This window comes from Camarhynchus parvulus, chromosome 8 (genome assembly GCF_901933205.1).
Source record: "Camarhynchus parvulus chromosome 8, STF_HiC, whole genome shotgun sequence".
Lineage (NCBI taxonomy): Eukaryota > Metazoa > Chordata > Aves > Passeriformes > Thraupidae > Camarhynchus > Camarhynchus parvulus.
Window position 1 is genome coordinate 23,086,271 of NC_044578.1, and position 26,903 is coordinate 23,113,173.

Genomic DNA, 26,903 nt, shown 5'->3' on the forward strand with positions numbered 1-26,903 from the left:
CTCCATTTTTGCTGGGTCAGTGTTGCAAAATGAAGGGGCTGCTTGGGTGTTACTATTGGGAGTCATGAATGGAGGAGAATATAGAGTCTTCTATACCACCACTATTCACTTTCTTCCTAACATTCACACATCACTCAACATGAGGAGTAGGCTGGTAGCCCATGCATGTAGCAAGTCATTCAAGCTCTTCAAGAGAAAAGACTGTTTAGCCTGAGGAACTATTTTACAGAGATTCATCTATTCTCCTTCATCCCCCATCTGCAAAAGTGATCTGTTGACTTATTTTTGTGTTGTTGGAGTCATGGAGACCTTTCTTTGGCCAATAATAGGTGGGGGGGAACATTTCTAACCAGAATTCATTCTTCTATGGACAGATGCTCACCTGTTGCATCCACTTATTAAATCAGGATTTTTTTGGTTCAGCTCCTCCTCAGAAAGGCTCCCCTTTCCCCCTCTGCCCCATTGGAATTAAATTTGTCTTTGGTCTGTCTGCTGAATTGCTTTCCTCATAAAATCTTGAAGCTGCTGTTGCAAATGGACCCAAAAAGGAGGCTTTCTCCTGAAAAAAGCAGAGCAAAAAATTGCATTTCATCTGCAGCTTTGGCCTTTTTACCTGTTCCCTTGCTCTCAGTCCTACACAGTGTGGTTGCCTGGAGTTACCGCACTGCCACGTTTGACCTGGGGAAGTACTGAGATTACTTGGAATCAGCTTATTGCTGTCTAAGTGGCAGCATCCAGGAGTGATAAACAGCTCTTGGCTTTCATCCCTGCTGCTAGAAAACTGTGTAAAAAACCTGCAGCTCAATTACAAGGAGTAATAAGGTTCTGGAGAAGTAACCTCCTTTTTCAAGGCTAAACAAAGTATTTTTCTGCCCCAGAGCTAATTTTCAGATAAGCAAAACGAGATCTCTGCTGCTTTTCAGTTTTTGCCTCCTCACAGGAAAAAATTATCAAGACACCTTTACTGACTTAATTCTTCAGTGATTTTTTTTTAATCATTCATAAGAGATTCCTTTTTTTTGAAGGACAGGAGTAGGATCATCTGAGTGCATAATGCTGAATATTCTGCAGATACATGCAGCTTTACTGGGTAAATAGAAGGATATTAAAATTGGCACTACCATCCTATGGCCTCGAAATTAAAATGGTTTTTTTTCCAGAATTACAAAGTAGATTTTCCCTAATGTTTCAGTTTCCAAGTATTACATTTCTTGAGTTTAGATTCCAACTTAGTTGTTACTGCCATTTTCACCCCTTTATTCCTGCCTCAGATATGTTAACTGTTTCTAGCAATCATTATCCCCACTGAAAGCTTGCAGAGTTTTATTTTATTATTGGACTATACCAAAGGTTGTAGCCTTTAGACAGTTTTATTGGCAAAGTGGTCCCACTTACCTTGCTCTTTTTGTTCTATTGTGCACAATTTTATTTCTTTAGCAAAGTCTTAACTTGATTTTGGCAATTCTTACCATGTTACATTTTGTGGTAGCCAACGGATAGCTTTCCTATATAACTCAGCTCTTGGAGGACAGAGTGAACACTTTCTCTCCTCATATGCTGACCCATTAAGGTGTTTGAGTCTGAAACTCAGTTAGAAACCAGGATGTTCCACACAGTACTGCTGCTTTATGAAAAGTGCCTGAAAAGATACACCAGACATGTCCAAGTAAGTGTGGTACTGAAAAACTCCCATTCTGAGTCATTTGCAGGCTGTTAGGTTTTACAATTCTTAGCACTGGGCTTCAGAGAAATTTGTTTTTGATTCTAGAAGGAATGTGTACTCCTCAGAGATGCCCACTGGTCTCTTCTTGGAGTTTATATGAGGGGGAGGTTTTCCCCCCCTTCTCTTCCCATTATACTTTCTCAGTTCCCATTTGCTGCTGCTCTCTTCTTCTGGATTTGATCACAGTTTTTCAGCTTTTTCACTGTGGTGTTGTAATGATCATCTTAAGGTAGACCATTAAGGAGATGTCCCCTCTGACTACGAAAACCAGTTGAAAAGTGAAAGGAATAGAGAATACAAGAGAAACTAACTGCACTTACCAAATTGTTGTGAGAGGAATGTGTCCTGTTAGTTTTGGAATGAGTTTTGGAGTGCCTTTTCCATGTCTTGTGCAGAATGTGGACAGTAAAGCCATGCGTGAGCAGCGCCTGGACATGCAGCGGCGAGCGGCCGAGGCGGGGGACGATGACCTCATTCCCTTCGGAGACCGACCAACTGTGTCAAGATTTGGGGCCATCTCCCGTACTTCCAAAGCCATGTACCAGAACTCTGGGCCCATGCAGGCCATGGCAGTTCAGGGAGCTGCCACCAAATCCATCATTTCAGGTATGATCTCTGCTCTTGCATTTTGTTGGCTGTTGCTATTTTCTTTACTTGCCTGGAAGACAAGCCTTGTAACCTTGTATCTTGCCTTAGAAGTACAGCTGTGGTGTGTGTTAATGCCACTTAAAACAACTGCAGGTAGGGTTATACTGAGAGGACTGAATTCAGAACAAGGTTGCCACAGCTCTCTGAGATCACTTGGTCTGGACAGGAGGAGACCGAGGGCAGACCCCATGGCAGTCTACAGCTTCTTCCTGAGGGGCTGCAGAAGGGCAGGTCCTGATTGCTCTCTAGTGACCAGTGATAAGAGTGGAGCTGTGTCAGGGGAGGATATGGTTGGATATCAGGAAAAGATTCTTCCCTCAGAGGGTGGCACTGAACAGGGAATGGTCACAGCCCCAGGGCTGCCAGAGATCCAGAAATATATGGGCAGTACTCTAGGGTACAGGGTGGGATTGTTGGGGTGTTTGTGGAGGGCCAGGAGTTGGACTCCGTGGTCCTTATGGGTCCCTTCCAACTTGGGATGTTCAATGATTCCATGGCACGTTTGTGCATACACAATGTATTCGTTAGTGATATGTTGTTGCTGTTTGGAAGAAGTTACTTTGTTCTGCCAGTCCCTCTGATAGGAAGCTTATTTTAAATCTGTAGCAGCAGAATCCAGAAGCCTAGCACTTTCCCAAATACTCTATGCAAAACCATCTTGATGGAGTATTGTACTGCTGCTCTCCTGGTTTATGGGTAGCTGCTCCTGCAGATTTAATGCAGCCATTGTCTCATGTACTGTTAGGCAAAGCAAAAAAGTAGAAGTAGTTCATTTCCAACACATCTATTTTCTAGTCACATATGTAATATGGCCTTCTGTCTTACTCCAAAAGATTGTCCCTTTCTTGAGGTGCACTGCATAACTTTAAGAAAATATTGAATTGTTATATTCCCCCAAACTTGCTTCTAGCTCTTTCGGGCAGTAATTTTTTAGACTTGATTACAGGTGAAAACTTAATCTTTAAACTGTAGTTACTGAGGTATGTCAGAATTATCAATGAACTCCTGAGTCTTTTAGGAACTTCAGTAGTAAAAATAACTGCAGTTATCATGTCTGTAAGTTTATTTCTGTGTTTGCTCATCTGTGGAGGGATAGAATGTAAGAAAATAAAGATAGTGCAGAAGGTAGTCTCACCCGTAAGGACTTGCAGCTGTACTAATCACCAAATATTAGGAGCAGGCCTGCCCTTAACAGGCCACAGCTGTCTCCAATAAGAAGATGAATGCTACAAAAAAGTGGGTTATCTGGTTGAGGGGAGAGTTGGTTTGTTGGCTGTGCTCTGAAGAAGGAGTCAGTGCTGTGAGGAGCTGCACATGAGAAATCACCGAGAGGGTATGGGACTTTTGCAATAAGATGACAACACTCATCTGCCTTGGTATCTGAAGTCCTTCACAATCTCAGACTCTGGGAGGCTGTCACAGACTGTTAGTCTTGTGCCTAATACATGACTAACATACATGACAGGAAGAGTTGTGTATTAGGCGTGTGAGACCAGTCACAAAGAGTATTTCTGTGTTCATTCAATCAGAAGAAATGTTCAACTTCTCATAAATAGAGGGCTGGCCTTTCTTCTTCTTCTCTGTCTAGTTCTGTGTTGGCTGAATGACTGAAAGGGTGATTTTGTAGTAATGCAATGTGGTTTTCTTCTGTTCCCTGGTAGACTACAGTCCTTATGAAACTCACGGTGGCTGGGGAGGCTCTCCATATTCTCCTCATCAAAATATACCTTCTCAGGGACGTTTCAATGACAGGTAGGATTGCTGTATTTTTTCTTTGCCTTTCTCTAAATTTTCTCTCATCTATTTTTTTCTGTGCCGGTGGAGTAAAGATTTTTTTTGAAATCTCCTTGTTTTCCAATCCCAAAGGGAGAGGCTGTCCATGTCAGATGTGGCTGCTCATGGGAAGCAGTTGCCCTCAGCTGAACGGGAGCAGCAGCTGCGCATGGAGCTGCAGCAAGTTGACCATCAGATCAGCCAGCAGACCCAAATGAGGGGGCTGGAGGTTGGTACCAGCGTTTGGAGAGGCACTGGGGGGTGGGATGGAGAGAGATGAGGCTGGTAAAGCCTTTCAAGAGCTGACCTTTGTAGTAATACTCAGTAGAAATACTTAATCCTGTGATGCCACGCATCAGGGCTGTGGTGCAAGTTCCAGCCTTTCTGCTCAGCAGCAGAAACTTCCCTGCACTCCACATGCACATCAACACCATATCTGAATCTGCAGTCTGTGCTCAGTCTTGTTTACTGTCTTTTTCACTCCCCCTCTGTTCAGCTCTACTCAGAGGCAAACTTGGGGTGTAGGAGCCTGTTCTTCTTGACTTTAGTGCTGTTGGAAATGTCTGATTTTATGTACAGAAAGCCATGAGCTTCATCTGTTTCATGTTTGGCTTTGTGTTTATACCTGTTTCTTCCTAAACAGCACAAACCACAAGAGTCAAGAAAATAAATATGTAATATATTTAGCTTGAAAAATTAAGGCTTAATATTTTAGGGCTCTTTGCTTAGAAGAAATGTAATTGTAGCATAAGGTGAGTGTGTGTCTAAAAGAATTAATGAGCTGAAATATTTAGATTTTGTGAGACAGGAGTAATGTCAAGCTATAATGAATTAATAGTTTCAGAAAGCCTTAGTTATTTTTTTCCTGTTAGGAAAAATCAGTAAATATTTACCAGAAAACTGTTCTAGGTACCTCAGCAACTATTTGTGTTAACATTTTCCCAGAAGAAATTGCTGTAAGTAGTGGATAGCAGCTTCTGCTGAAGCTTTGGCTAGTTAAGAACACATGTTACAGAGGAGGGTTATTGCAGATTAGTTTAAGAGCTCACAATTAAGTCACAGCAGTAGGTGTAGTAATATGCATTTGTTAGTGACTTGAAACTTAGCTTGTGTTCTTGTGCTCTTGTTTGGGAATGAGAGGAGAAAATGTTTTCAATCTTGCATGTCTGCATTTGCCATAATACAAGAGTACTGGAAAGTTGCAAACCTGTAAGTGGCCTTCTCCTGCTCATCATTGTGGTGGTTGTGTCAGTGTTAAATCCTACAGAGTTGAGTGTTGAGCCTTGATTTTGGCATAATATGAATTTTGCAAAATTAGTTATTTTGATTAAGAACAGCTTTCAGTTTGTCTCTTATGTTTAAAGCTGCATATAGATATTGGAAATCAAGGAGTCTTCACTGGTTTACCTATTACAAGGTTGCAGCAATCAATTCAGCCAAAGCATGAAGAGCTAGATCATTTTACTTTTGCATTGTATGAGCATTTCTACTTAAGGACCAGCCAAATGCTGAGTTGTGGAGTACAAGATGATATATTTAAATGCAGAGCCCACACTTGCAGAACTGATTCACAAGTGTTAACAGAGTTTTAGAATGGCTGACATGGCTACTGCTTTTAGTAACTTGCAACTTGTGAATGACCATAGTCACTTGCCCCTCTGTTCCTCTGTTTCCCAATGTGGGTCAGTAGAGACCTACATATTGACAGCTACATCTCTCAAGATGATGTAATGATAATTCTGGCTCTACTGTAGAATTAGATAAATTTTACTGCTGTAAATAAAGCAGCAGACTTGCTTATCTGCAGTTTTCTTTTGTTGAACATAGAGCTCAGAAGAGAGTAATGTTTTTGTTCATGGGCTTGTTTAGTTTTGAGAAGGGAGTGACACATGAAGAAAACGCATGCAAATTTATGACAGCAAGGGGTATTTAACACTGCTTGTTTAAAAATGAAAATACTTGTCCATCTCTACAGAAACATGTTAAAACTTGCACTGGAAGTGATTTCAATTGGGACTTTGTAAAGTGTGGCCTTGGTTTTGTAAATGAGCAATACTCTGGAATTATGGCCTTAGAGCTCTCTGTGCTTGGTGTGTTGTGTGCTCAGTTGTGTATGTGCTTGGCTTTATGCATTTAGGCTGTTAGTAACAGGCTGCTGTTGCAGAGAGAGGCGACTACCCTGGCAGGCCAACCACAGCCCCCACCCCCACCTCCCAAGTGGCCTGGGATGATCTCAAGTGAACAGCTGAGCTTGGAGCTACACCAGGTGGAAAGGGAAATTGGGAAGAGAACCCGTGAGCTGAGCATGGTGAGTGCTGGGGGGCTGGGAGGCAGAGATGCAGTGCAGAGCCATGTACTGGCTGCAGCCCCTTCACCCTGGCGAAAGGCTCCCTGCTGGATGCTCACAGCTCGAGTCATCCATCTTCCTCTTCACCTCTATTCTTCAAAACCTCCTGAGGAGTTTCTTGAGTCTTCTTCATGAAGAAGTTTAATGCAGCCTCTTAAATGTTGTTAATTTGTCACCGTTTGAAATAAGCGTGGTGTTGACTTTGATGGAAACCAAATTGTCTCCAAGGTCCCTGTGCCATGAGCTCTATAAACTGTTCTAACATAGGAGACATTGTCTGCAGGTACAGGCTAGTGTTCAGAAGTCTGTGTGCTGTTACAGTCTGTGGCCTTTGCTTGTTGTTACAAGGATCATCCCTTCCTTTTGGGAAATACTGTGTCCTGAGAGGATGAGCATATCTAAAAGTCTGGTTTTGTCTCATGGCTTTTGCGGGTTAAACTGTGTGACTGCAATTTACAGGCCTTCTTCATCATCCCTAAGGAATGATAACTCCAGGTCTTTCAACACACTCTTAAAGAATTTTTCATCTGTTCTTTCTTTAAAGGAGAGCCAGTCTTCACTGGATATGAAAAACAAGCTGGGCACCACTAAACAGACAGAAAATGGACAATTAGAACCACAAAACAAGGTTCCAGCTGAGGACCTTACACTGACATTCAGGTAACACGGGCCTTCAACCTGTCTTTGTGTAACAGGAGCCGCTTTTTCAGGGCCACTCTCCTCTTGAATAAATACCCTTGCCTCACATCAGCTATGATGAGGAAGCACCTACTATGCAAAGAGACTAAAAAGCAAGTTTTTATAGTGCAGGTATGAATTAAGGACCTCTCTAGCTGTGGAGTAGGTGAGTGGAATAAGACTAAATAAATTAATGGAGCAGAAGATTTGCAGAGAGAAACCATCTGGTCAGTATTGGGTGATTAGTAGGGAGAAGCAGGAGTTACACAGCTACCACAAAAGAAATCCTTATCTGCTGTTTTGGTTTCAACTAAAAGAAATCTCCCAAATGTGAAAGGTATTCCATCCTGCTGAGGTTTGTGATGTGGATGTTGTCTAGGAAGGCACAGACTTTGAAGCTGTCAGTAGTGGACTTTTATCTGTGTAGATGCTGGGTTTGATTTCAGTTCACATTTAGTGGTTGGAATAAGATGTTTTTGGGAATGCTGGAAGTCTCTACAGCAAATATTTTCAAACAGCCACAAGCATCTACATGTGTTCAGGCCAGCACTGAACAGAGAAGCTTGCATGCATACATAACTTCATGTGAGCAGTTTGGAATATTAATATTTATTCAGAATGAGCATTTTCATATTGCTGATGAAGTCTGTGCCTTCTTTTTATAACCAGTTCTGGAGTTTTGTGCTGCACCATCAGATTGACACCTCCAGAGCAGGAACTAATTTTTCCATATGGTGCTATAAAAGTAATGAAATCAAAATAACCGTTTATATTTTTAAAATCGGGGAGGAAAAAAGATAAATTATTATTAGGTAAGTTAAATATTCTAGAATATGTACACTGAAGTCCTCTTACTTCAAAATGAAGGCAAAGTCTCATTAATTGCTTCTTTTCACCCACTTCTCCCTTCTCTTCAACTTCCCTTCAGCAGTGATGTTCCAAATGGATCAGCTTTGACCCAAGAGAACATTGGGCTCCTGTCAAACAATATGGCATCTCTCAGCCTGGCAGAGGACCCCGAGGGAGGAGGAGATGGCCCTGACTCCCAGCGAGGGGGAGTGACACCCGCATCTGCTCCATGAAGCGAGGCCAGCACACCCTGGAGCGCCTTCTGCTGGGGTGTCAGCAGCTTCCATCTTGTGTTTTTTTCCAGGGATGATTGGATAAACCCAGGAGCAGCAGTAGTAGCAGAGCAGCAGGTCCAGAGGCAATGTGCACAAACACAACTACTAGAAACAAATCCTGCACATAGTTCACATTAACGCATTTTTTAATTAAAAAAAAATGAAAATTAGCAGTATCTGCAAGCAATTCAAATTAAATTTGTTTTTGTTCTGTGAATGAACTTTATTTTAATAACTTTGGACGCCTTGAATCCCAGGGCTTAAAAAAAAAAGATATTATATATATATACTCTGTTTGATTAATTGTATGATCTTAATGAAGTAGGTTTTCTTTTATTTTGGTATTATTACATACCCAGTGCATAATTCCTTATTTACCTTACTACAACAATTTGGCCACTTCCTTGTATGGTTTAAGGGTAAACAAGGAATGAGGGTTGGAGAGTAGCTGTGAACTGCAGTGTCAAAAGATGTGCAGCAAACTTCATCTTAACACAATTCCTCCCATTGTGGCCAGGAACTTCACCTGAGCTTCTTGCTTAAATTGCTGAATTTAAACTGCAAATGACAGAATCTTTGCGAAGGTGTGGTCCTTTTTAAAGTCTGGCAGTATTTAAGGTCTGTGTGTGTTAGAATCTGGCACCTGAGTATCAACCTGCAGTTTGTCAGACCTGCAGTGAATCCACCTTGGGTTCCCGTTTCATGGAGGAAAAATTGCAGCAAAGTAACCACTGAAGATGCAGCACAGATCTTGCCAGAATTATTGAGAAGCAAATTTTGCCTGATAGATCTAATACTTCTCCAAGTAGATGCTTTGTGGGCATAAGCCAGAGAAGCTCTAAGTGTTTTTTGATTTTTTTTTTTAAGATTAAGGATTTTGTTCTTGCTGCACATTTTTTTACTTTTTTGGCATATGCTGAGGTAAGATCCTGGATATGAAGACCTCTTGAGAATGATTTTTCAAGTGCTGCTCCCTCTCTACCTTCTTGGCCTGTCCTCATTTTTTCTTTCTGGGTTAGACTACTAAGTGGGAAAGCACTGGTTATGTAATAAATTACTGCATTGCTTTGGTTGGGTAAAGCAAGAGTTAATAAATTTTCTTGGGTTTTAGTTTTTTTTCCTTAACCTTAACTCCTGCTGAGGTTCTAGCAACCTTGGGCTAAGCTTTGCATTCATCATACTGTTAAATAAAACAACAGGGGGGTGGGAGGGGATACAGTCTCACTATTGCCTACCAGTAGGAGAGTCCAAACAGAAGACTCTTTTGAGTAGCAATTATTTAATTTGCCCAGTCAAGGCACCGCGTTTATATACTATTTCACATTGAATTTGATTATGCCCTACAGACCTGGCTGGTCAAGGATTTGATACACATATTGGCTTGGGATTCGAGCTTTCTTTTTTATTTAAATAAAAATTTATATATAAATATATATATACATATATACATAGTTATATCTGTATATATATTGGGTATGTTTTAAGAATTTTTTCGCATGAGCGCAGCTGTTGTGATCAAATGTCTGGGAGGTAGAAGCACTGAATGAAAATAAAAGCATTTTTTAGCACACCCCCTCACACTTTCCATGTGTCTTAACACGGGTTTATTTCACTCTTAGTTAAACTTTGGCCTCTTAATTGCCTGGAGTAGTTTGAAGCTTGCTTTTTTCTAATGCCTCTTTTAACTTTTGGCAAAGAATCAACTTTGCACTGAAACAGCTTCATCTCCCCTTGCCCCTATCCGTCTGTATCTCCTACTTGAAGCTAAGCATTCCAGCCACTCTCCTTGGAGCTGAGCAGAACTGGGGTGATGCAGCTGGGAGCCTGTCAGGTCTGTTCCTCCCTTCTCAGCTCTGGGCATGAGGAGGATGAAGGTCTTTTCCTGGCTGCCTGCTTCCAAGTCATCCTTCAGTGCAGAGCACCACCCTCAGGTCAGCCTTCTCCTTAATTTTAATTAGTTTGCTCCTTCCTGCTGTGTCTTTATTAACACAGGGAGCTCATCTTAGTCAAGATAATTAGTGCAATATTCTAATCTAGGAGGACAAGCCCAGAATGTGCCTTTTTTTTGACTGTAGTAATTGTGGATGTAAAATTAATTTTCAAAGATGGTTATGATAGGTTGGACACTACAGATTCATTTGTAAGACTAGGAAGAAAATCTAGAGGGGCAAAAACCTCTTTACCTTTTATTTCCTAGTTCCCTCACCAGGTTAGGGATTATTCTTTTCTCCACATTTTCTCCTGGAATTCTTCAGTAAGCACTATTTTAGATTGCTGGCCTACATATGATGAATGCTTCCAAAATCTGTGGATTAGAAGGGGGACGTTACTGGGTTTTCTTTTCTCCTTCATCCAGCTCTCTGTGCTGTACTTTGTGCATAACGTCCTTGTTGTGATCAATGTGTCCAGGTGAATGCCCTGTTTGCCCGGAATTATAGTTTGGCTTGTTAAATAGTTTATTTAGTATCTACTAACAGTATTGATTTTCAACTTTGTTTCATCCCCTTTTCCTCTTACCCTTTTTCTGCTTTTTTTGCAGAAGTTTAGTTGATTAAACAAATAAAACAGCAAAATGCAGTGCATGCTCTTAAGTTTTTTTCTGGAAACTGCACCTAAAATGTTCCAGTTTTGTGGAAAAACTGGGAGACCCTGGGGGACAGCTAGCTCTGTAAGTAGTGGCAGCATTGATGTTTACAAGCATGAAAATGTCTGGAGTGACTCTGTGTCTTCCTGCACTCACTCCTGTAGCCCATCATTGTCCCAGTTGTACAGGAATTCTGGCCACCTCAGTGAAATTGGTCTTGGCTACCAAGTGGTTTAGTTCCTTCTGTTGGGCAAGAAGAAGCAGTATTACCATGGTGTCAGGGCACTGCTGCATCCTTTGGTAGTTAGGTTAAATTTTCTGCTGCACCAGACAACTCTTGATATTTGGGTTTCAGCCAGATGGACAGCATGGACAAACCTTCAGAATAGGAAGCTTCAAGTGGTAGGTTAAGCTTCAGTGTGTCAGTGATTCAGTCAGTATATAGATGATGTCTGTTTATTCCGTGGTGTTATTTCCCTCCTGTCGACATCTCATCTGTCTGTCCTGTGACCTAGTTCTTTTTTCTTAATAGGAGAAATTTAAACTTTTTGTTCTCCCCTTCTTGCATGCTGTCCTATTTCAGAGTAGGACTTTTTTTCTGTAGATCAGAGCACCTTTCAAGCTAGCAGCACTTTTATCCCTGTTCTTCTCCAGTTCTTCTCTCTGTAATCTTTTCTTAGCTGTCTCTCCCCTTTTTGTGTCTTTTTCTCCTGTGGCTTGCCCATCCACCCTCCCTGATTGTGTAACAGTGACAGCTTGCTGCCTCAAAACAGAGCATTCAAATGAATTCGCTTAGCCAATAACTTCTGTGAAGTTGCCTTTTCTAATGGTGTTATTACTCAGTGATGCACAAATGTGATATTGCCCCTACTGGTAGGCAAACAGGGGATCTGTATAAACATGGTAAACTGCTGTTTTTCTTTAAAGGAGAGCCAAAGACTTGTGCTTTACACTTTTTTTTTCCCCCTGGTGTAGCCATTTTGATTGTCAGACATTTGTGTAGGGTATTGTGAGTTGACTGTATTATCCTAATAACAATTTCCAGAAGTTAATGATTGTCAAGCCTTGCCCATGCATTGAATTGTGGAAAATCATTCCATTTAGTGATACAATTTGCAATGTACTGAGATGTATCTGAGGTGTTGTGATGTGTTTTCAGTCTCTCATGCACTCTCTCAGCTGACTGAATGGCTCTTTTAGAGAGGGAGAAGGAACATAGAAATGTTATAATCCAAGAAGCCTTGTTTTTAAGTGTTTCTAAATTGAATACTGATTGAAAATTTCTTCAGTTACAGTAAAAGATAAATCTGTGTTACAAATGTGACTGACTTTTAAGTCCACTGGGACCGAAAGATTTGTGAAACACTAGCATTGCATTAAATTAGATGTGGAAGAACCAAACTTGTGATGATATTGTCTCTTGACAGTGTGGACTCAGTAAGGTGGGGCAAATTTTGTACTAGAAAGGGCCAGGAGTGAGGCTTTTATTGATAATACAAGAAAGCTGCTGGCATTTCCCTTCCTTGAGCTACTCAAGCTCTCACAGACTTCTTACTAAAGTTTTTAGGTTCAAAGAGAACTCTCTTAAAGTCCTAGTAGCATAAACCCTCATTTCCACTGCCATTTATAATTTTGGTCTATAACAAAGCAGACTTACAGGATAGTTATCTGAAAGACCCCCAATATAAAGTTTCTTTCCTGGACTGGCTATTTCAGACCTGCTTTTATGAGAAAGAAGAAATGCCATGCCAGTGTTCAGGAGGCTCAACAGTGGGAGTGCCAGCCATCTTTCCTGCTCAAAAATGGGAGAAAAGACCCAAACGTACGCAGTGTGCAAGTTTTTGTGCTTGTCTCTGTGTGTATGGAGAAGTGGTTTTGGTCCTAGGATAGATAGAAGGAGCACAGAGCAATGCTGCTGGCGCATGATGTTACCTTCATATTCAAATTTTGTCATCATTCACTTTCCAAAACACAGCCTTCCATTCCTGCCTCCTGATGTTGCTGATTTAAAAAACAACCAAAAAAAAGTTAGCGTGTCAGCAACTTAATTTCTTGTATCACAATAAATCAATTTCCCTGGGGGGAAAAAGAGAGCAAGAGTTTTTGAGTTGCCTACATGGTGATGGAGTTAAGAACTGGAAAAACATCCACCTTGCTTGAGTAAGTGTAAACTGAATTTCTGAGTGAAACAAAGTAGCTCTTCTGAGCCACATTTTGTGTACAGCTGTGGTGCCAAGAGATGGGTGGTTGTTATACAGATTATTATGTAGCACAAATTGATTTGCTGTCAATTCAAATAGACTCTTAAAATGTCAAAAACTTCATTGGGAATTTTCAGTTCCATAGTGAACTGTTACCAACTGCATTATTTTCTGTTGGAGTGTCAGGGGATGACAGAGACTAAAGTTAATTCTAGTTATACAACATAAGAAAGGGATTTGGGGAAATGTTATCCCAGCAGTGTCCTTCTACAGTTAACATGTGGCCTTTATTCTTCTGTAGGAAGAAGAATGTAACTGCTTAGTGTTGTCACAGACTTCAGAGCACTTCTTGTGATGCAGGTAGAGCCTTGGTTAGCAGAGAAAGGAGAACAACTTAACATTTATTTTCTTTATAATTTTATTTCCTATTGGCAAGTGTAATATTGTTCCATGGGAAGTGTGGCAAGCAAAGAGGCTGCAGCTTTTTCTGAAATTTCCCAATATAAAGAGCACATGGCAATGTGGATTTGTCTGCATCAGGAACATCACAGTCATTTGATGCTTAAAACATGTGGCTATAATAATCAAAATTTGATTCCTGTAGCTTAGTAATGTGAGTAATTAACTGATCTTTCCCAGGCAATCGTTGCAATTCCAGGGAGTTTGTGTATGATTTTTAGTGCTAATTGCAAGGTGTTCAGCAGTTGGGAGGGTTCAGGTGCCTAACTTCATCCAGCAAGGCAGCTTTCCTTGGATACACTGGTTGGATGTTTTCATATGCCAGGAAAGTACTGTTTTGAAGATCTGCAAGTTTTAGGAAAACTCAATTGTCCAATTTGAAAAATACAGTATTGGGAGAAACAGAAGCAACAGGTAGTGCAGTCTCTGGAAATAAAAAGCATTAGACATTATGGAATTACATGTGAAATGCATGTGGGGTAAATGTATCTGTAAGAAGAAAAAAAAATATTGTGGAGTATTTGATGCTCAAGAAATTATTTGCTTCTTCATAATGTTAAAAAGATTTCGTTAATAGTTCTGTGGCAGACAGTACTCACAAGTCTTTGGCATCCAAACCAGATTGTATATCAGATGGATCCCACAACTGGATGTGTGCACTGACCTCTTTATTTGTAGCTTTTTAAAACAAATTTGGCAGCAGCCTTTAATAAATGCATGAAGCAACCTGAGAGGAAGAAGCAATCCTGTTCACATCACAGCTGCTGCACAGCTCACAATTGGTACCATTCATCTGCAGCCTCTCCTAAGTGAAGCTGATCAACATGGGCAAAACTAATCATTTTGAGAGTATTCCCTAATTTTAAGGAGTTCCCATTCCCCCTTCAGCTTGTGCTTGCTGTGTAAGCAGCTTCCATGCTCAAAGGATCTTTCCTTCAAGTCAGCTTAGCAGCTATTCTGTAGCTTGGCTATTTTTCCATGTTTTCTCTAACTGGTAGCGTCGTGTTAAGCTCTTCCCCTCCTTGTATTTGTTGCTATGGGGAGGAAGAGGTGAAGCAAGACATGAGTGAGAGGAGGGAGGAGGAATTGTGGGATCTGTATGACAGCTTCCACTTCTTTGAAATCATCTACTTCCAGTTGTGGGATTTCTCGATATATGATTTTTTTTTTGTGGTTTTTGTAAGTCTAATTTTCTTTGATCTTGTTAGTTCCTTACAAGTCTCCCCGAGACATTCTGCAGTCATTATCACCTTTTTGGGTGGAGTTTATTTTATTTTTTGGGTTGTTTGTTTTGTTTGGTTTTTTAAATAACTTTTTAACATTGGTGCATATATGCTTGGGATAGAGCTCATGTAATTATCCAATCGTATTGATTGTATGTGATTGTGCCCTGCAGAGGTATATTTAACAAAAAATAAAATAAAGGATAGCCTAGGTAATAAAGGAGACCATGAAATTTGTTGAGTCAGGTTATGAACCATTTCTTAAATTTATATAGGATCCTAGACAAGTGAAATTCCATCTGCTGTTTTCATGAATCAGTGCTAAACAAAATATCATTCATTCTCTCCTTGTGTTTTTCTTTGCTTTTCTTCTCCTTCTGCTGTTTTCTTCCTTTCCTGTTTCTCTTTCCCATAAACAAAAATTCTCAATCCTTCATGGGAATGGCTGGCTCTGGGTTGATAATGTGGATAATTATTGCTTGTAGCTATCAAAACATTCACAATAGGAGTAGAGATGAAGTAGAATGTATGAGAAGAATTCCATAAACTGAATTCTCTGCAAGTTCAGAGGAATTATGAAGTTTTGTACATACAGGCCTGGTCATGGGGGAGATGTTCAGAGGTACATGGGGAATTGCTATGTCTTCTCCAGGAAAGGTTAGATGCTTTGCTACCTCTTGGAAAAACTGGGATAACAAAAGGAGTAGAAGAAAGTTCTCTATATCCAACTCCCTGTGTCTTTACTCCTCCAATAGACTTTTTAGACTTGACAGAAAAACCTTCTAGGTACTCTGCTAAGTGGGACAGAATGCATTGAAGGAGGCTAAAGGCAAGAGGATCCAGCGATTTTGAAAGTCAATGTTGGTCTTCTTTATTTAATTCTCAGACCTATAGAGCCAACAATGTCACTTTTGTGTGAAAGAACAAGGGAGTGGAGACCTACTGTACATGAATGGCAGTTACATAGAAAAAAAAGAAAGTTTAAATGCTATTTCTTCTTCCCTCTTCTCCTTGCTTTTCTCCCTCTTTCTCCATGACTCCACGTTGCTCTCACAGTATGTCTGAGGGTCCTTTGAGCTGCAGATTGGACAAAAAAAAAAAAGTGGAAAAGTGATTCACTGTGTGGTTTGTAAATAGATGGAAATGTCTACAAGGTCTTACCTGCTTTTCTGTCAGCGTTTATATTAAGTGATAAATTAATGAAGAACACTTTGAAGTATCTCTTGTTTTCTGTCTGGGATGAAAGTACATTCTTCTAAATTTTGTGTGAGGTGTAAGACTGTTGGACCATCTGAGTAAGATTTTCTCCAGCTCAAGGTGTGTGTTCTCTGCCAGGCTGGAGCATAGGAGATGCCAAATAGCAGAGAAGCCACATGTCTCCTGGGTTTGGTCTGCTCTCTTCTGACTTCACCTGTAAACAAAGTGGCTCCTTCACCTGGTCACCAGAGGTGAACAAGAAAAGATACTCAAAATAATCATGTTTTTAAAGTTGCTCAGAGTATATTTTAAAAGCAAACCAGACCCTTCAGAGCGAGGAGTGAGCAGCATTTGTCAAATGTTGAGCCTGGTTTGGAACTTGCCTTAAAGTGAAAGTAAGTTTTGCTCCACAGTCTGCTTTGTGGTTTTTAGTCTTCTCCTTTCACACCTTTTTGTGGTCTTTAACAAGTCATTGTCTGTAAATCCAAAACTGGATGAAGCTGCTGCTTCACTGAAATTCTGTTCCTTCTACTCCAGGGCAAGCACAGCCTTCTGCCCATTGAGTTTGTGCATAATGTTCATTACTATTGTTTATTATTCTTGAGCCTGGGCACCATGGATCAAGGTAAGGTGTGTTTTGCTGGGCTGAAGCCCATCACTGCTCATTATTAGGCCCCCTCACACTTCCACACTTAGTTGCTGGAAGAGTCAAAGCATTCAGTTCCTATAAAGAAATTGTATTTAGTGGGAAATCCAGCAGAAAACCAAGTTTCAGTTGGTGATGGTTTCCTTACCCTTTCTCCCACTAGACTGAGGATTCAGGATCCTCAGGTAGTGACTCACTTCAAAAGGAAAAAAAAAGAGCTGAATTCCAACAGTTGCTGGCTTCTAAAAGGAAGATCTGAAGCACTGGCAGTCAGATCCCTCTGGAAGGAGGTGATGGGTGCTCTGCATCAAGAGAGATTGGGTGAAACTTGCTGAGTTTCTTTATGTGGAAAAGAGGGGAGACCGGGCTCAAGTGGATGGTACCTGCTGGAATTTTTTCCCCTTTGGATGTGGATAGCAGGATAGAAAGAATCTTGAAAAGACTAGCTCATGATATTCCTTGATCCCATCTTGCTCTGTGAGTGCAAGAGTCATTTTACCTGTGCATATCCATGAAACTCAACAGTGAACACCCAAAGCACAAAACAAGGCAATTTATGTTCCTCCTCACCAATCAGGTATGTTTAAGAACTGTTTCTTTCCAGCTAGGATGTGCTCAATTGTTTCTGTAACCTCTTTCTTCCTAAGTGTGAACTCCAACTCCCCGAGGACTAAAAATGTGGGAGAGACTAAAACCGAAGTCTGATGCTTCATCTGTCTTGCCACAGGCTGGCAGGCTTTGGTGCTTGATGGTTTTGAGTCTCTGATCTTTGCTTTGGGTCTGGGAGCAGCAGCTCTGAGAGAAAAACAGCCCCTAGATTAGAGCAAACCAGGCATCCAACAGTCTGGATTAACACACTGGCCATCTTGGGGGCTTCCTGGATAGCTCGGCTCAGATGCAAGTGCTGGGTTGTTGCTTGGAGCTAAACCAGCCATAAATGACCATTTACATGCAGCGTTCAAAAGATGGAATAAATGCCTTGGGAGCTCTGTGGGATCTGCATGGTTGTTTGCTTTTGCTTTTACTACTTTGAGCTCCCTCTGAGCACTGGGTAAATGGAAACCTGTGCTTGGGTGTCTGCCTGGGTGTGGAGCATCCCTAATCATCTGAAAACCCTGGGATCTGTGAGCATGTCACTTACCTTAAAAAATTAACCCAGCAGCCACCTGAGGTAACAAGGTGCAGTATGTGAGTCCTTCCTTTCTCATGGAGAACATTTTTTACATTACCCTTCACTTTATCTCCACAATCTCTGTCCCATTTAACTATGTCCCATACTGATACAGTAAAATCTTTTACTTAACCCAAACCAGTTTGCAATTGCATTTTCTATTAAGGGAAAATGTTCCTCTCACTGAAGGCTCAGCACCTGCCAAGCCAGCCTGCTCCTGGGATTTCAAATTCGGGGGGCAATGCTGCAGGATTTGCGGAGCAGCTGCATCCTGGACCAGAAATGGTGTTTGGTCCTGCTCACTGCTCTGCCTTGTGAATCTGGAGAGGACTTGGGGGAGCTGCTGTTAATCCTCAGCTTCCCAGCTGTGCAAGTGAAAGGTCACAGAATCACAGAATATCCTGGACTGGAAAGGACCCACCAAGATCACAGAGTCCAACTCCTGGCCCTGCACAGACACTCCAACAATCCCACCCTGTGCCTGAAAGTGTTGTCCCAATGCTTCTGGAGCTCTGGCAGCCTTGGAGCTGTGCCCATTCCCTGGGGAGCCTGTTCCAGGTGAGTGTGTTTAAGATAGGATCTATTTGAAACCAGAGAATGTGAAGTGGGGCAATTTCTCCCAGCTCGTGTCTGTTCAGGAAATGGGATACAGGTGACAGGGCTTGGGACAGATGGGGGAAACATTTTGCTTAGCTACAAGATCCCAAAATTAGATCTACAAATGGCTTTTTATAATTTTTATTCAAACTCTTGAAGGGTTTGAGGTTTTTCTCATGGGATAAGCAGTTCATTTTCTGTTGGCACAAACTGAGGGCATGTGGCACTCGTGTGGGGTAGGTGGTCAAACTCTGCCTTGTCAGATTGAACTTTAAAACCTCTTTCAAACTAAACATTGCCTCTTTTCCTACTCTTTGCTTAACCTTCGGCAGCTGGTCATCAGCCTTTGGCCTTAGCATCCTACTCCCCTCCCACCATCCCCTGCTGCTGTCTCAGCTCTGTTTGAGCACAGAAATCCAGTAGGGAAACTGCTTTGGGCTCAAGCAAGACTGTTCTCTCAAAAATTTACATTTACCTCCTAAAAGCAGAAGGCTGGAGGTACAAGGGGCAGGTAAGAGAAAAAGATTCCACACATCTTTCATTGTTAATTAATTCCTTGAAACAGCTTCTTTTCCCTTAGTAGGAGTCTATGAATTTTAGCTGCTGCCAGAGTGGCTTTTTGCTCTATTAGAGAGAGTCCTCCCACCCTAGGTGTCATGAAGGCTGGCGTTCTAAATTGGCAGGCTTGACTTATCCCCAGCCTGCAGCAAGCGTGGTGTGGAGGGCAGTCAATGAAGTCAGGAAGCCCAGAGTAATTGCTGGCTGCAAAAGAGCACTGCTGGTTTGCTGTGGACTCTGGTTTTGGGGTGTGATGCAGTGGGGAAGGTTTCTCAAGAGCCTAAATTAATCTCAAAATGCTTTGAGCTATTTTGTATTAGCTGGGCTGTGTAGCACAGAGCTTGGCTGCTGTGGGACATTCCCACCACTACCAGTAGCCCCAGTAGGTTCAGTAGGGTGGGTGAGAGGGTTTGTAAGCCCAGTTAATCATCCTGTCCTGCAGCCATGGAAGAGTGGGATGGAAATGGTGTGTGCTGGTGAGAGCCCAGCCATGTTGCACAGCAGCCAAGGCATCGGGGAGTTTCTCCATGCTTCCCCAGAGCCTTCTGATTTTGAGCTGAATCAGCAACTTGTTTCTTGGCTTTCTGCACTTTTTGTTGCTTCACCCTTGTAAGAACCTTTTCTAATTTCTGCATTCCCCCTGCCAGTAATCCTTTTCAAGCAGTGCTGTGGTGGGAATACTTCTGGCATCCTTCCAGGTTGACACATGGAGTGCATGTCTGTGCTGCAGAGGAAAAGGGAGCATTGAAGAGCTGTGTGGGGAGGAGGAGTGTGTTTTGGCCAAATTTTATGACAAAGAGCTGGTCTAAGAAACAGCAGGGGCTCTTGCCTGTAAGAGACAAGATTGGACGTGTCAGAGGCTGGGTCAACCTCAATGAATGGTAAAGTAGATTTAAGGCGTTAGCATGAAGTCCTGTATCTTCCCTGAACTGATGGAGTCAGGGCCTTACTGCAGAGTAAAAACAGGGAGTCTTTCTCATTTAATGAGGACAGGATGAGGATGGAGGTGCCCTCCCCACTCATGTGCTTTGGCCTTTAAATATGAGATTAGATTTAAATATGAGATTACATTAGCAGCACTTTGTGTGATGGCAAACACTACGAGCTGCTTCTGGCTTGACAGAGGCAGGTGTTTGTCCTGTACAGACAGGGTTAGGACATGGCTTTCCCTGGAGGTGAGTGGAGTGACAGGGCAGGGACCATGGTGAGGTTGTCCTTTCCATGGTGGGACTGGTCACAAGTGTGTCAGTGCTGCTGGAGCTGGAGGACCAAGTGTGGTGAGGGAGGGCTGCTGCAGGCAGTGGAGGGCTCTGCTTCTGGCCCCAGGATTGCAGAACTCTGGAGTGTGTCTGGCTTGTTGCTGGCTACCTTTTCCTGTGGGATTGAAAGGTTTGGAAGAGCAGCACTTCCTGGAGTATTTTCAATTGTCTTAATATTTTTCCTTTCTCTTGGCCTGGGTGTTGTTTTTTGTTTTTAATTGGTTAACTTCCCTCCCTTTTTAGTTTTTCTTTTCCCCTTTGTGGTGTTGCATCTGTCCTAAACCTTTCGCAAGATGATCTCTGTGTCATTACCAGCGAGAGCTGTGGCCACGGCCTGAGGGAGTCCCTCTTGTTTTGCTGTGCTATCACACTGCATTGGGCTCCAGAAAGTCTTGGTGCCAGATGAGGTAGTTTCTGCTTTTGCAGAGGAACAGATGAAGTCATTGGCCAAGAGCCCGGGGAGGGGGTTGTGGAAGAACCCAGAGGTCTCCTTCATCTCAGATCAGCCTTTGAGCCTGCTCCCATTTTCCTCCAGCAGGTGCTGGCCCACCAGCACTGGAAGATCACAGACATGGTGGTCACCAGTGCTAAAAGCAGGTGACTTCTAATTTAGTTTCTCAGAAGGCAATGCTTGGTAGCCATGGCAGGGAGTATGTGGAGGCAAGCAGAGACTTAGCTAACTTAGACACATGTTTGAAAAAGTGCCCTGTAGCAGGCAAGACCTGGGCAGGCTGCCAGCCCCTCCCAATAGTTGTTTCCCAAACCGTGGTGGCTGTGGTGCTTGAGCTTCCTCCCATGGGGTACATAAACAAAGCAGTCATGCAAAGGGCATCTTAGAACCACAGCATGCAGGCCCTGGGATGGCTCATGAGGCCTTGCTGCCAGAGCTGGTGGGAGATGGGATTTAGGAGGAAATTGTTCCCTGTGAGGGTGTGAGGCCCTGGCACAGGATGGCCAGAGAAGCTGTGGCTGCCCCATCCCTGGAAGTGTCGAAGACCAGGCTGGATGGAGCTTGGAACAACCTGGTCTAGCAAAGGTATCCCTTCTTATGGCAGGGGTGCAACCAGATGATATTTAAGGTTCCATTTAACTGAAAACATTCTGAGGTTCAGTGTGCTTTGGCAAAGGGGAAAATATAAATTATCTCTCTCTCTTGCTGGAAGATTTTCAGAGAACTGCTTTTGCTGGAGCACAGTAATTCCTATTAGCCTGCACTCTTTAGGTACCAAGGACAACCAGTTTGCATTGAGGTGATATGAACTTTTGACAGGAATTGGTGTGATGCATCAGCTATACCATATATGCTCATAAAGTACATTTTTTGGGGATTAGAGATGTAGATGCTCTGTCCACGGAGGGACCAACTTCCTTGGAGACCTTTTCCTTATCATCTTCTCTGCCATAATGTCTCCTACATCAATAACTGAAAAGTTCTGTAAAGCTGAGGTGAGTCTGGCAGGGTCCTTACACTGTAGTCACCTCACTGGCCAGTGGAGAGGACTCACAAGTTCAAATCATCCATTTTGGTAGAAACTTGTCAGGTCTGAGCCTGCTGCTTAAAAAAGAGGGGCCCAGGGTTACTGGGAAAACACTGATTTCAGTATATTGCTTCTAAAAGCATTGTGTGCTCACAGGCAAGCTGTCCTCCTGCTGTCTGTCTGTCCTTGCTTGTCCTGCAGGTGCAGGGCAAAAGGATGACTGGAGGGGGCTGTGGGGCTGCTGTCACTGTGATGTTGGCTGGAAGGGGCCCAGGGCTGTGGGTTTCACAGACAGGCCGTTTGTCTAAGGCCTCTCTCTGGTTCCAGGACAATGCATCTCCTCGTGCTGTGCCTGCTCAGTGTCTGGGGGCTGGCTGCCCCTGAGCACTATGCCGTGGAGGACATCTGCACCGCCAAGCCCCGCGACATCCCCGTGAACCCCATCTGCATCTACCGCAACCCCGAGAAGAAACCCCAGGAGGGAGAGGGACAAGAGCCAGCCAAGGACAAGCTCCCAGAGTCCACCAACCCCCGGGTGTGGGAGCTGTCAAAGGCCAACTCTCGGTTTGCTGTTGTCTTCTACAAGTACCTGGCTGACTCCAAGGACAGTGGGGAAAATATCTTCATGTCCCCCCTCAGCATTTCCACGGCCTTCGCCATGACCAAGCTCGGAGCCTGTGGCAGCACCCTCCAGCAGCTCATGGAGGTTGGTGGAGATTCCTCAGCCTTTTCCTATAGCAGGTCTGAAAGACAGGAAAGGTGATCATGGCTAATGGCTGCTCTCAGGGTCTCAGGATTTGCCTTGGGGAGGAAATCCCAAGTTGGAAGGACTTTAAAATTCATCTTGTTCCGCCCTCTGCCATGGGCAGGGACGCCTTCCACTAGACCAGGTTGCTCCAAGCCCTGTTAGATCCCAGCTCTTTCCCCTTACTCCCTATTTGGATCCAGCATTCCTGGGTTTGAGAGGTTAGCTTTTATCTGGAGGAAAGGAAGCCCATTTGGAAGATGAGGGAAGGGAATGGCAACAGTTTGCCTCTTGCAGATTGAGCTAAGCTTTTCCTTATGTAAAAAGCAGGAAAAGCCATGATGTCAAGTCCTGCTGCAGAGGAACTTTTTCACATTCCTTCTCTCTTCCTTGGGACAAAAATGAGACACTTAGGAGAACTTGCAGTCCACCTGTTCCAGGGCAGGGGAGCCTGTACATAGGAAGTCTCTCCCTCTACCTGTTGGCTTATACTCAGGGGATAGTTCTGATCCCAAACTAAGAGGTAATTCTGAGTTCTGTCTCTTCTGTGCAGCTAATTTAACTCCCTGCCTGTCCTAGCACCCTTCTCAATGCCAGACCCACTCACCTGCTGTGTGGGGTTTGATGCTGCCCATACCTTTTTCTCCAATGGGAGACCTCAGCCCAGAGGAGCCTTTCTCCCTGCAATGAGGAGGTGTGAATCCAACACCTCTGTTGCTGTCCTTACAAATCCTGCCTCTGGAACAAATAATGTTGGTGGTCTCCTGTCATTATCCACACAGCCTGAGAGGAGCAGCTATAACCACATCTCCAAAATCTTCACTTGTGCATTTCCCTCTGGGCAGCCCTTCCCACTGGAAGGGGAACCTTCTCCATTGAGCCACCCACACTTGCAGTCCTAACCCTCCTTTTCCCTATGAAATGGCTGGGAACACCAGGAATGCCTTACGGGAAACAGTGCCAAAGGAGGTTCACAAAGAGCAATGTGCTGTGGGATTTTCTGTGCCTTAAAGCCCTGAGGTTGGATACCAGTAGAAAAATCATAATTGTCCTTCCAGCTGGCAGCTGGGAACAGATAAAAAAAATTCCCTGTGCTGCAAAAATCTACCCTCAAAATGATTGCTACATATTCCCATTCCTTGTAAAAATAGATAAGATGTACCAGAAGTACTCAACAGGCCATGAGAATTCCTCCTGGGAAAGAGGAGCCTTTAGCAATTTCACAGGAGGGTTTAGCACATGTGAGTCCTCCCATGACCTGATAGGACCCAAGAGCTGCAATGCTCATCTCTGGGCTGTGGTAAGGGGTGATGAACACCGTGTTAATTTTAATAGTGTTTAAAGGGGAAGCTGGGGCCAGTCAAAGGCAGGGTATAGACAGTAAGAAAACTGGTGTTGGAAAGAGGAGCAGCACCTCCACATCTGAGCAGAATTTCCATTTGGATTCTCCAAAGGAGGTCTTGGGCTGGTGATGTGTTGATTTTCCATAGGTTTGGGTTCCCACACATGGAGGGTGAAACTCTGAGGGCCTGCAGATTTGTTGCTGTGGAGGGAAAGGCAGCATCACCATTTCCTCTGGGGCCCAGGAGCACAACAGCCTCCTCATAGATTTCTTTTTGCTGTTTGGCTTGTCCAGGTCTTTCGATTTGACACCATCTCGGAGAAGACATCAGATCAGATCCATTTCTTCTTTGCCAAGCTGAACTGCCGCCTGTACAAGAAAGCAAACAAATCCTCAGAGCTGGTGTCAGCCAACCGTCTCTTCGGGGAGAAATCTTTAGTCTTTAATGAGACTTACCAGAATATCAGTGAAATCGTTTATGGAGCAAAACTCTGGCCCTTGAACTTCAAAGTGAGTTTGAACTACTCAGGATTTTGCTTTTTTTGTTTGGTTCCACCCCCCACCCCCAGTCCATCCTGTCTTTTGCCCAAAAATGCTCTGCTCTGGGTGTGTGGGACATCCAGTGAAAGCAACAGGGAATATGGAATGCAGCTCCTCTCACTTAAGCTCACCCTAACCACAGCCATGTCCCACTCATCACACCTAAGCTTCATTGTCCTCCCCCAGCACGTACCCTTCTGAACCTGTCTCCTGCAGAAGGTGTACAAAGAGAGGTTTAAAACCCATGGCTTAACCTTTTTTTTGGTCTCTTTCTTTAGGAGAAGCCAGAACTTTCCAGGCAGATCATTAATGAGTGGGTGGCTAACAAGACGGAGAAGCGCATTACAGAAGTGATCCCAGAAAGTGGTATTGATGATCTCACTGTCTTGGTCCTGGTGAACACCATTTATTTTAAGGTAACAAAAGCTAACAGAACTGGGGAGCAGCACACTTGCCTGGAGGAGACATGGTGCTCATGTTTGTTTTCCCCCTCTCCTTTTTAGGGGCACTGGAAATCGCAGTTCCCAGCTCCAAACACAAAACTGGATGTATTTCATAAAGCCAATGGTGAGACCTGCCAAGTCCCAACTATGTACCAGGAGTCCAAATTCCACTATGCATTCATTGCCCAGGACAAAGTCCAGGTGCTGGAGCTGCCTTACAAAGGGGATGACATCACGATGCTGCTGGTCCTGCCCAGTGCTGGGACGCCACTGGAGGAGGTGGAGCGAGACCTGACATCAGAGAAGCTGCAGGGCTGGATTGATTCCATGAAGGAGATGTCTCTCTTTGTCTACCTGCCTCGCTTCCGTGTCGAGGACAGCTTCAGCCTCAAGGAGAAGCTGAGGAAAATGGGGCTGGAAGATCTCTTCAGTCCAGAAAACGCCAGACTCCCAGGTGAGATGTGGAGATGTGCAGGGTAGAGGTGAGGGGCAGCAGTTCCTCCCTGGGCAGAGCAGTAGGTGCAGCAGCATACAAGGAATGAGCACATGAAAGCATTTCTGTGTTGCTGCAGTCAGGGATGGACTCTCTGGTAAAGTCCCACCATGGACACTCAGCCCTGCTCTGCACTGAAGACATGGCAGCTTAGCAGTCAGTTGCACATGGAGGAGGATGGTTTTGTTTTAGGGCAGCCATGCCTTCTGCCTGATCCCAGGCCATGGAGGATGGGAATGTGTTCTTTCTTGAGCTGTCTCTAAACTCAGTTTCACCTTTGTGTATTTTTGTATTTCAGGAATCATTGCGGAGGGCCGCACAGACCTGTACGTGTCTGAGGCTTTCCACAAAGCCTTCCTTGAGGTGAGCCTTGTTTGGTGCCAGGGTGTTTTGCTTTTTAAAAACAAATATTAAAGGGGAAAAAATAGTTCTGAACCTACAGTGTTCAGTTCTCAGCAGTCTGGGGCTTTGGAGGGAAGCTGGCCTGAGGAGGAGGAGGAGGGTGAGCCCTCTCCATGCTGCATAATGCCTGTATTTTAATCCCATCTTGTCTCTTGGCTGGCAGGTGAATGAAGAAGGCAGCGAGGCCTCAGCTGCTACAGCTGTCACCATCTCTGGCCGTTCCTTCCCTCTGAACAGAAAAATCTTCAATGCCAACAGGCCCTTCCTGCTTTTCATCCGGGAAGCTGCCCTCAACACCATCATCTTCATGGGCAGGATAGCTGATCCCTGCTCCTAAAGGGGCTGGTAGGGCCTCACTTTTCCCTCCTCTGCCTCGGGAAAAGGGAGGTTGGGTATTGCCACTCAGTATGGGCTGCTCCTGGGGTGGTTGGTCTTGCTGTTTGGTGCCAGCTGCAGGGAGGGACTGCATCCAGCTGGGCTGTCTCTGCTCCTCCCTGCCATGTCAGGTGAGGGGGCTCACAGGTCACCTCACTGTCCTGTCCTTTGTGGCAAGGAAAGCTGAATTTCATCTGGTTACCAGTATTTTTGTGGCACCCAGGTCCAGCATTGCTGTCCTTCCTGTGCCCAACCCTCTGTAACTTTCATCACTTGGTTCATTAAAACCTGTAGATCAGTATGTAACAGACTGCTCTCTGAATGCACACTTTACACTGAACCACTTCCTAGACTTATTTAAATTCTTTTCCAACAAATGGGGCTCCACACTGGAAAGGTGAGTGGAACAGCAGCAGCCATAAGGCCTGTGCTGGCTGGGCTAGGAACACCCTTCTGCAGCTCCAGGTGGGTGGAAGAAAAAAAGCTGTGCCCTGCTTGCCAGCAGCTCCGGTGTGTCCTGTGTGCCCAAGTGCTGGGAGTCACTAGTGACAGCCTTGCATAGCCAAGGCTTTGAAACCCTTTTTTAATGCTAAGATTTCATCAAACAGTTACTGGAACAGCAGTGCCCATGAACCACAACAGTGCCCAGGTAAGGTAACCAGTACCTGTAGCTTTGATAAAAATAAATTATTTAATCTGCAGGTTTACTCCAGGAGCTGAGGTCTCCTGGCCTGCTGCCAGGCCACATGTGATCACACCTCTTGTTTTAGGATGGCTGTATTGCTGTAGGACCTTTGCAGGGCTGCCCTGAAGATGCAGAAGATGTCTCCCATTTCAGGCAGCTGTTTCAAACCAAAAGTGAAAGCACAGTTCCTGTCCTTAGGAGGTGATGGAAGT

At 43.8% G+C, this 26,903-nt stretch overlaps 2 protein-coding genes across 11 annotated transcripts in view; both read left to right on the forward strand.

Moving 5' to 3' along the window:
- RC3H1 (ring finger and CCCH-type domains 1) overlaps positions 1-14,996 on the forward strand; it is a 61,654-nt gene extending 46,658 nt beyond the window's left edge. For 4 of the 9 annotated variants that reach the window (XM_030953947.1, XM_030953951.1, XM_030953950.1 and 1 more), the window contains exons 15-20: positions 2,119-2,329; positions 4,033-4,123; positions 4,238-4,373; positions 6,282-6,452; positions 7,036-7,151; positions 8,098-14,996. In XM_030953947.1, the coding sequence (XP_030809807.1) occupies positions 2,119-2,329; positions 4,033-4,123; positions 4,238-4,373; positions 6,282-6,452; positions 7,036-7,151; positions 8,098-8,251 (879 nt within the window). In that variant the 3' untranslated portion in view covers positions 8,252-14,996. The remainder of the gene's footprint in view (positions 1-2,118; positions 2,330-4,032; positions 4,124-4,237; positions 4,374-6,281; positions 6,453-7,035; positions 7,152-8,097) is intronic. The other 5 variants (XM_030953949.1, XM_030953952.1, XM_030953953.1 and 2 more) reach the window with 3 other exon arrangements.
- Positions 14,997-15,142: 146 nt separating this feature from the next.
- On the forward strand, positions 15,143-26,061 carry SERPINC1 (serpin family C member 1). Of its 2 annotated transcripts, XM_030953959.1 has the most exons (7): positions 15,143-18,882; positions 21,994-22,372; positions 24,048-24,263; positions 24,572-24,709; positions 24,797-25,190; positions 25,528-25,592; positions 25,795-26,061. In XM_030953959.1, exons 2-7 carry the CDS (start codon positions 21,998-22,000, stop codon positions 25,966-25,968), a joined length of 1,362 nt encoding a protein of 453 aa, XP_030809819.1. In that variant the 5' UTR covers positions 15,143-18,882; positions 21,994-21,997; the 3' UTR covers positions 25,969-26,061. The 2 variants fall into 2 exon arrangements, with proteins under 2 accessions (XP_030809819.1, XP_030809818.1); XM_030953958.1 differs by lacking the exon at positions 15,143-18,882 and having other exon boundaries at positions 21,620-22,372.
- The last annotated feature ends 842 nt before the right edge of the window (positions 26,062-26,903 follow it).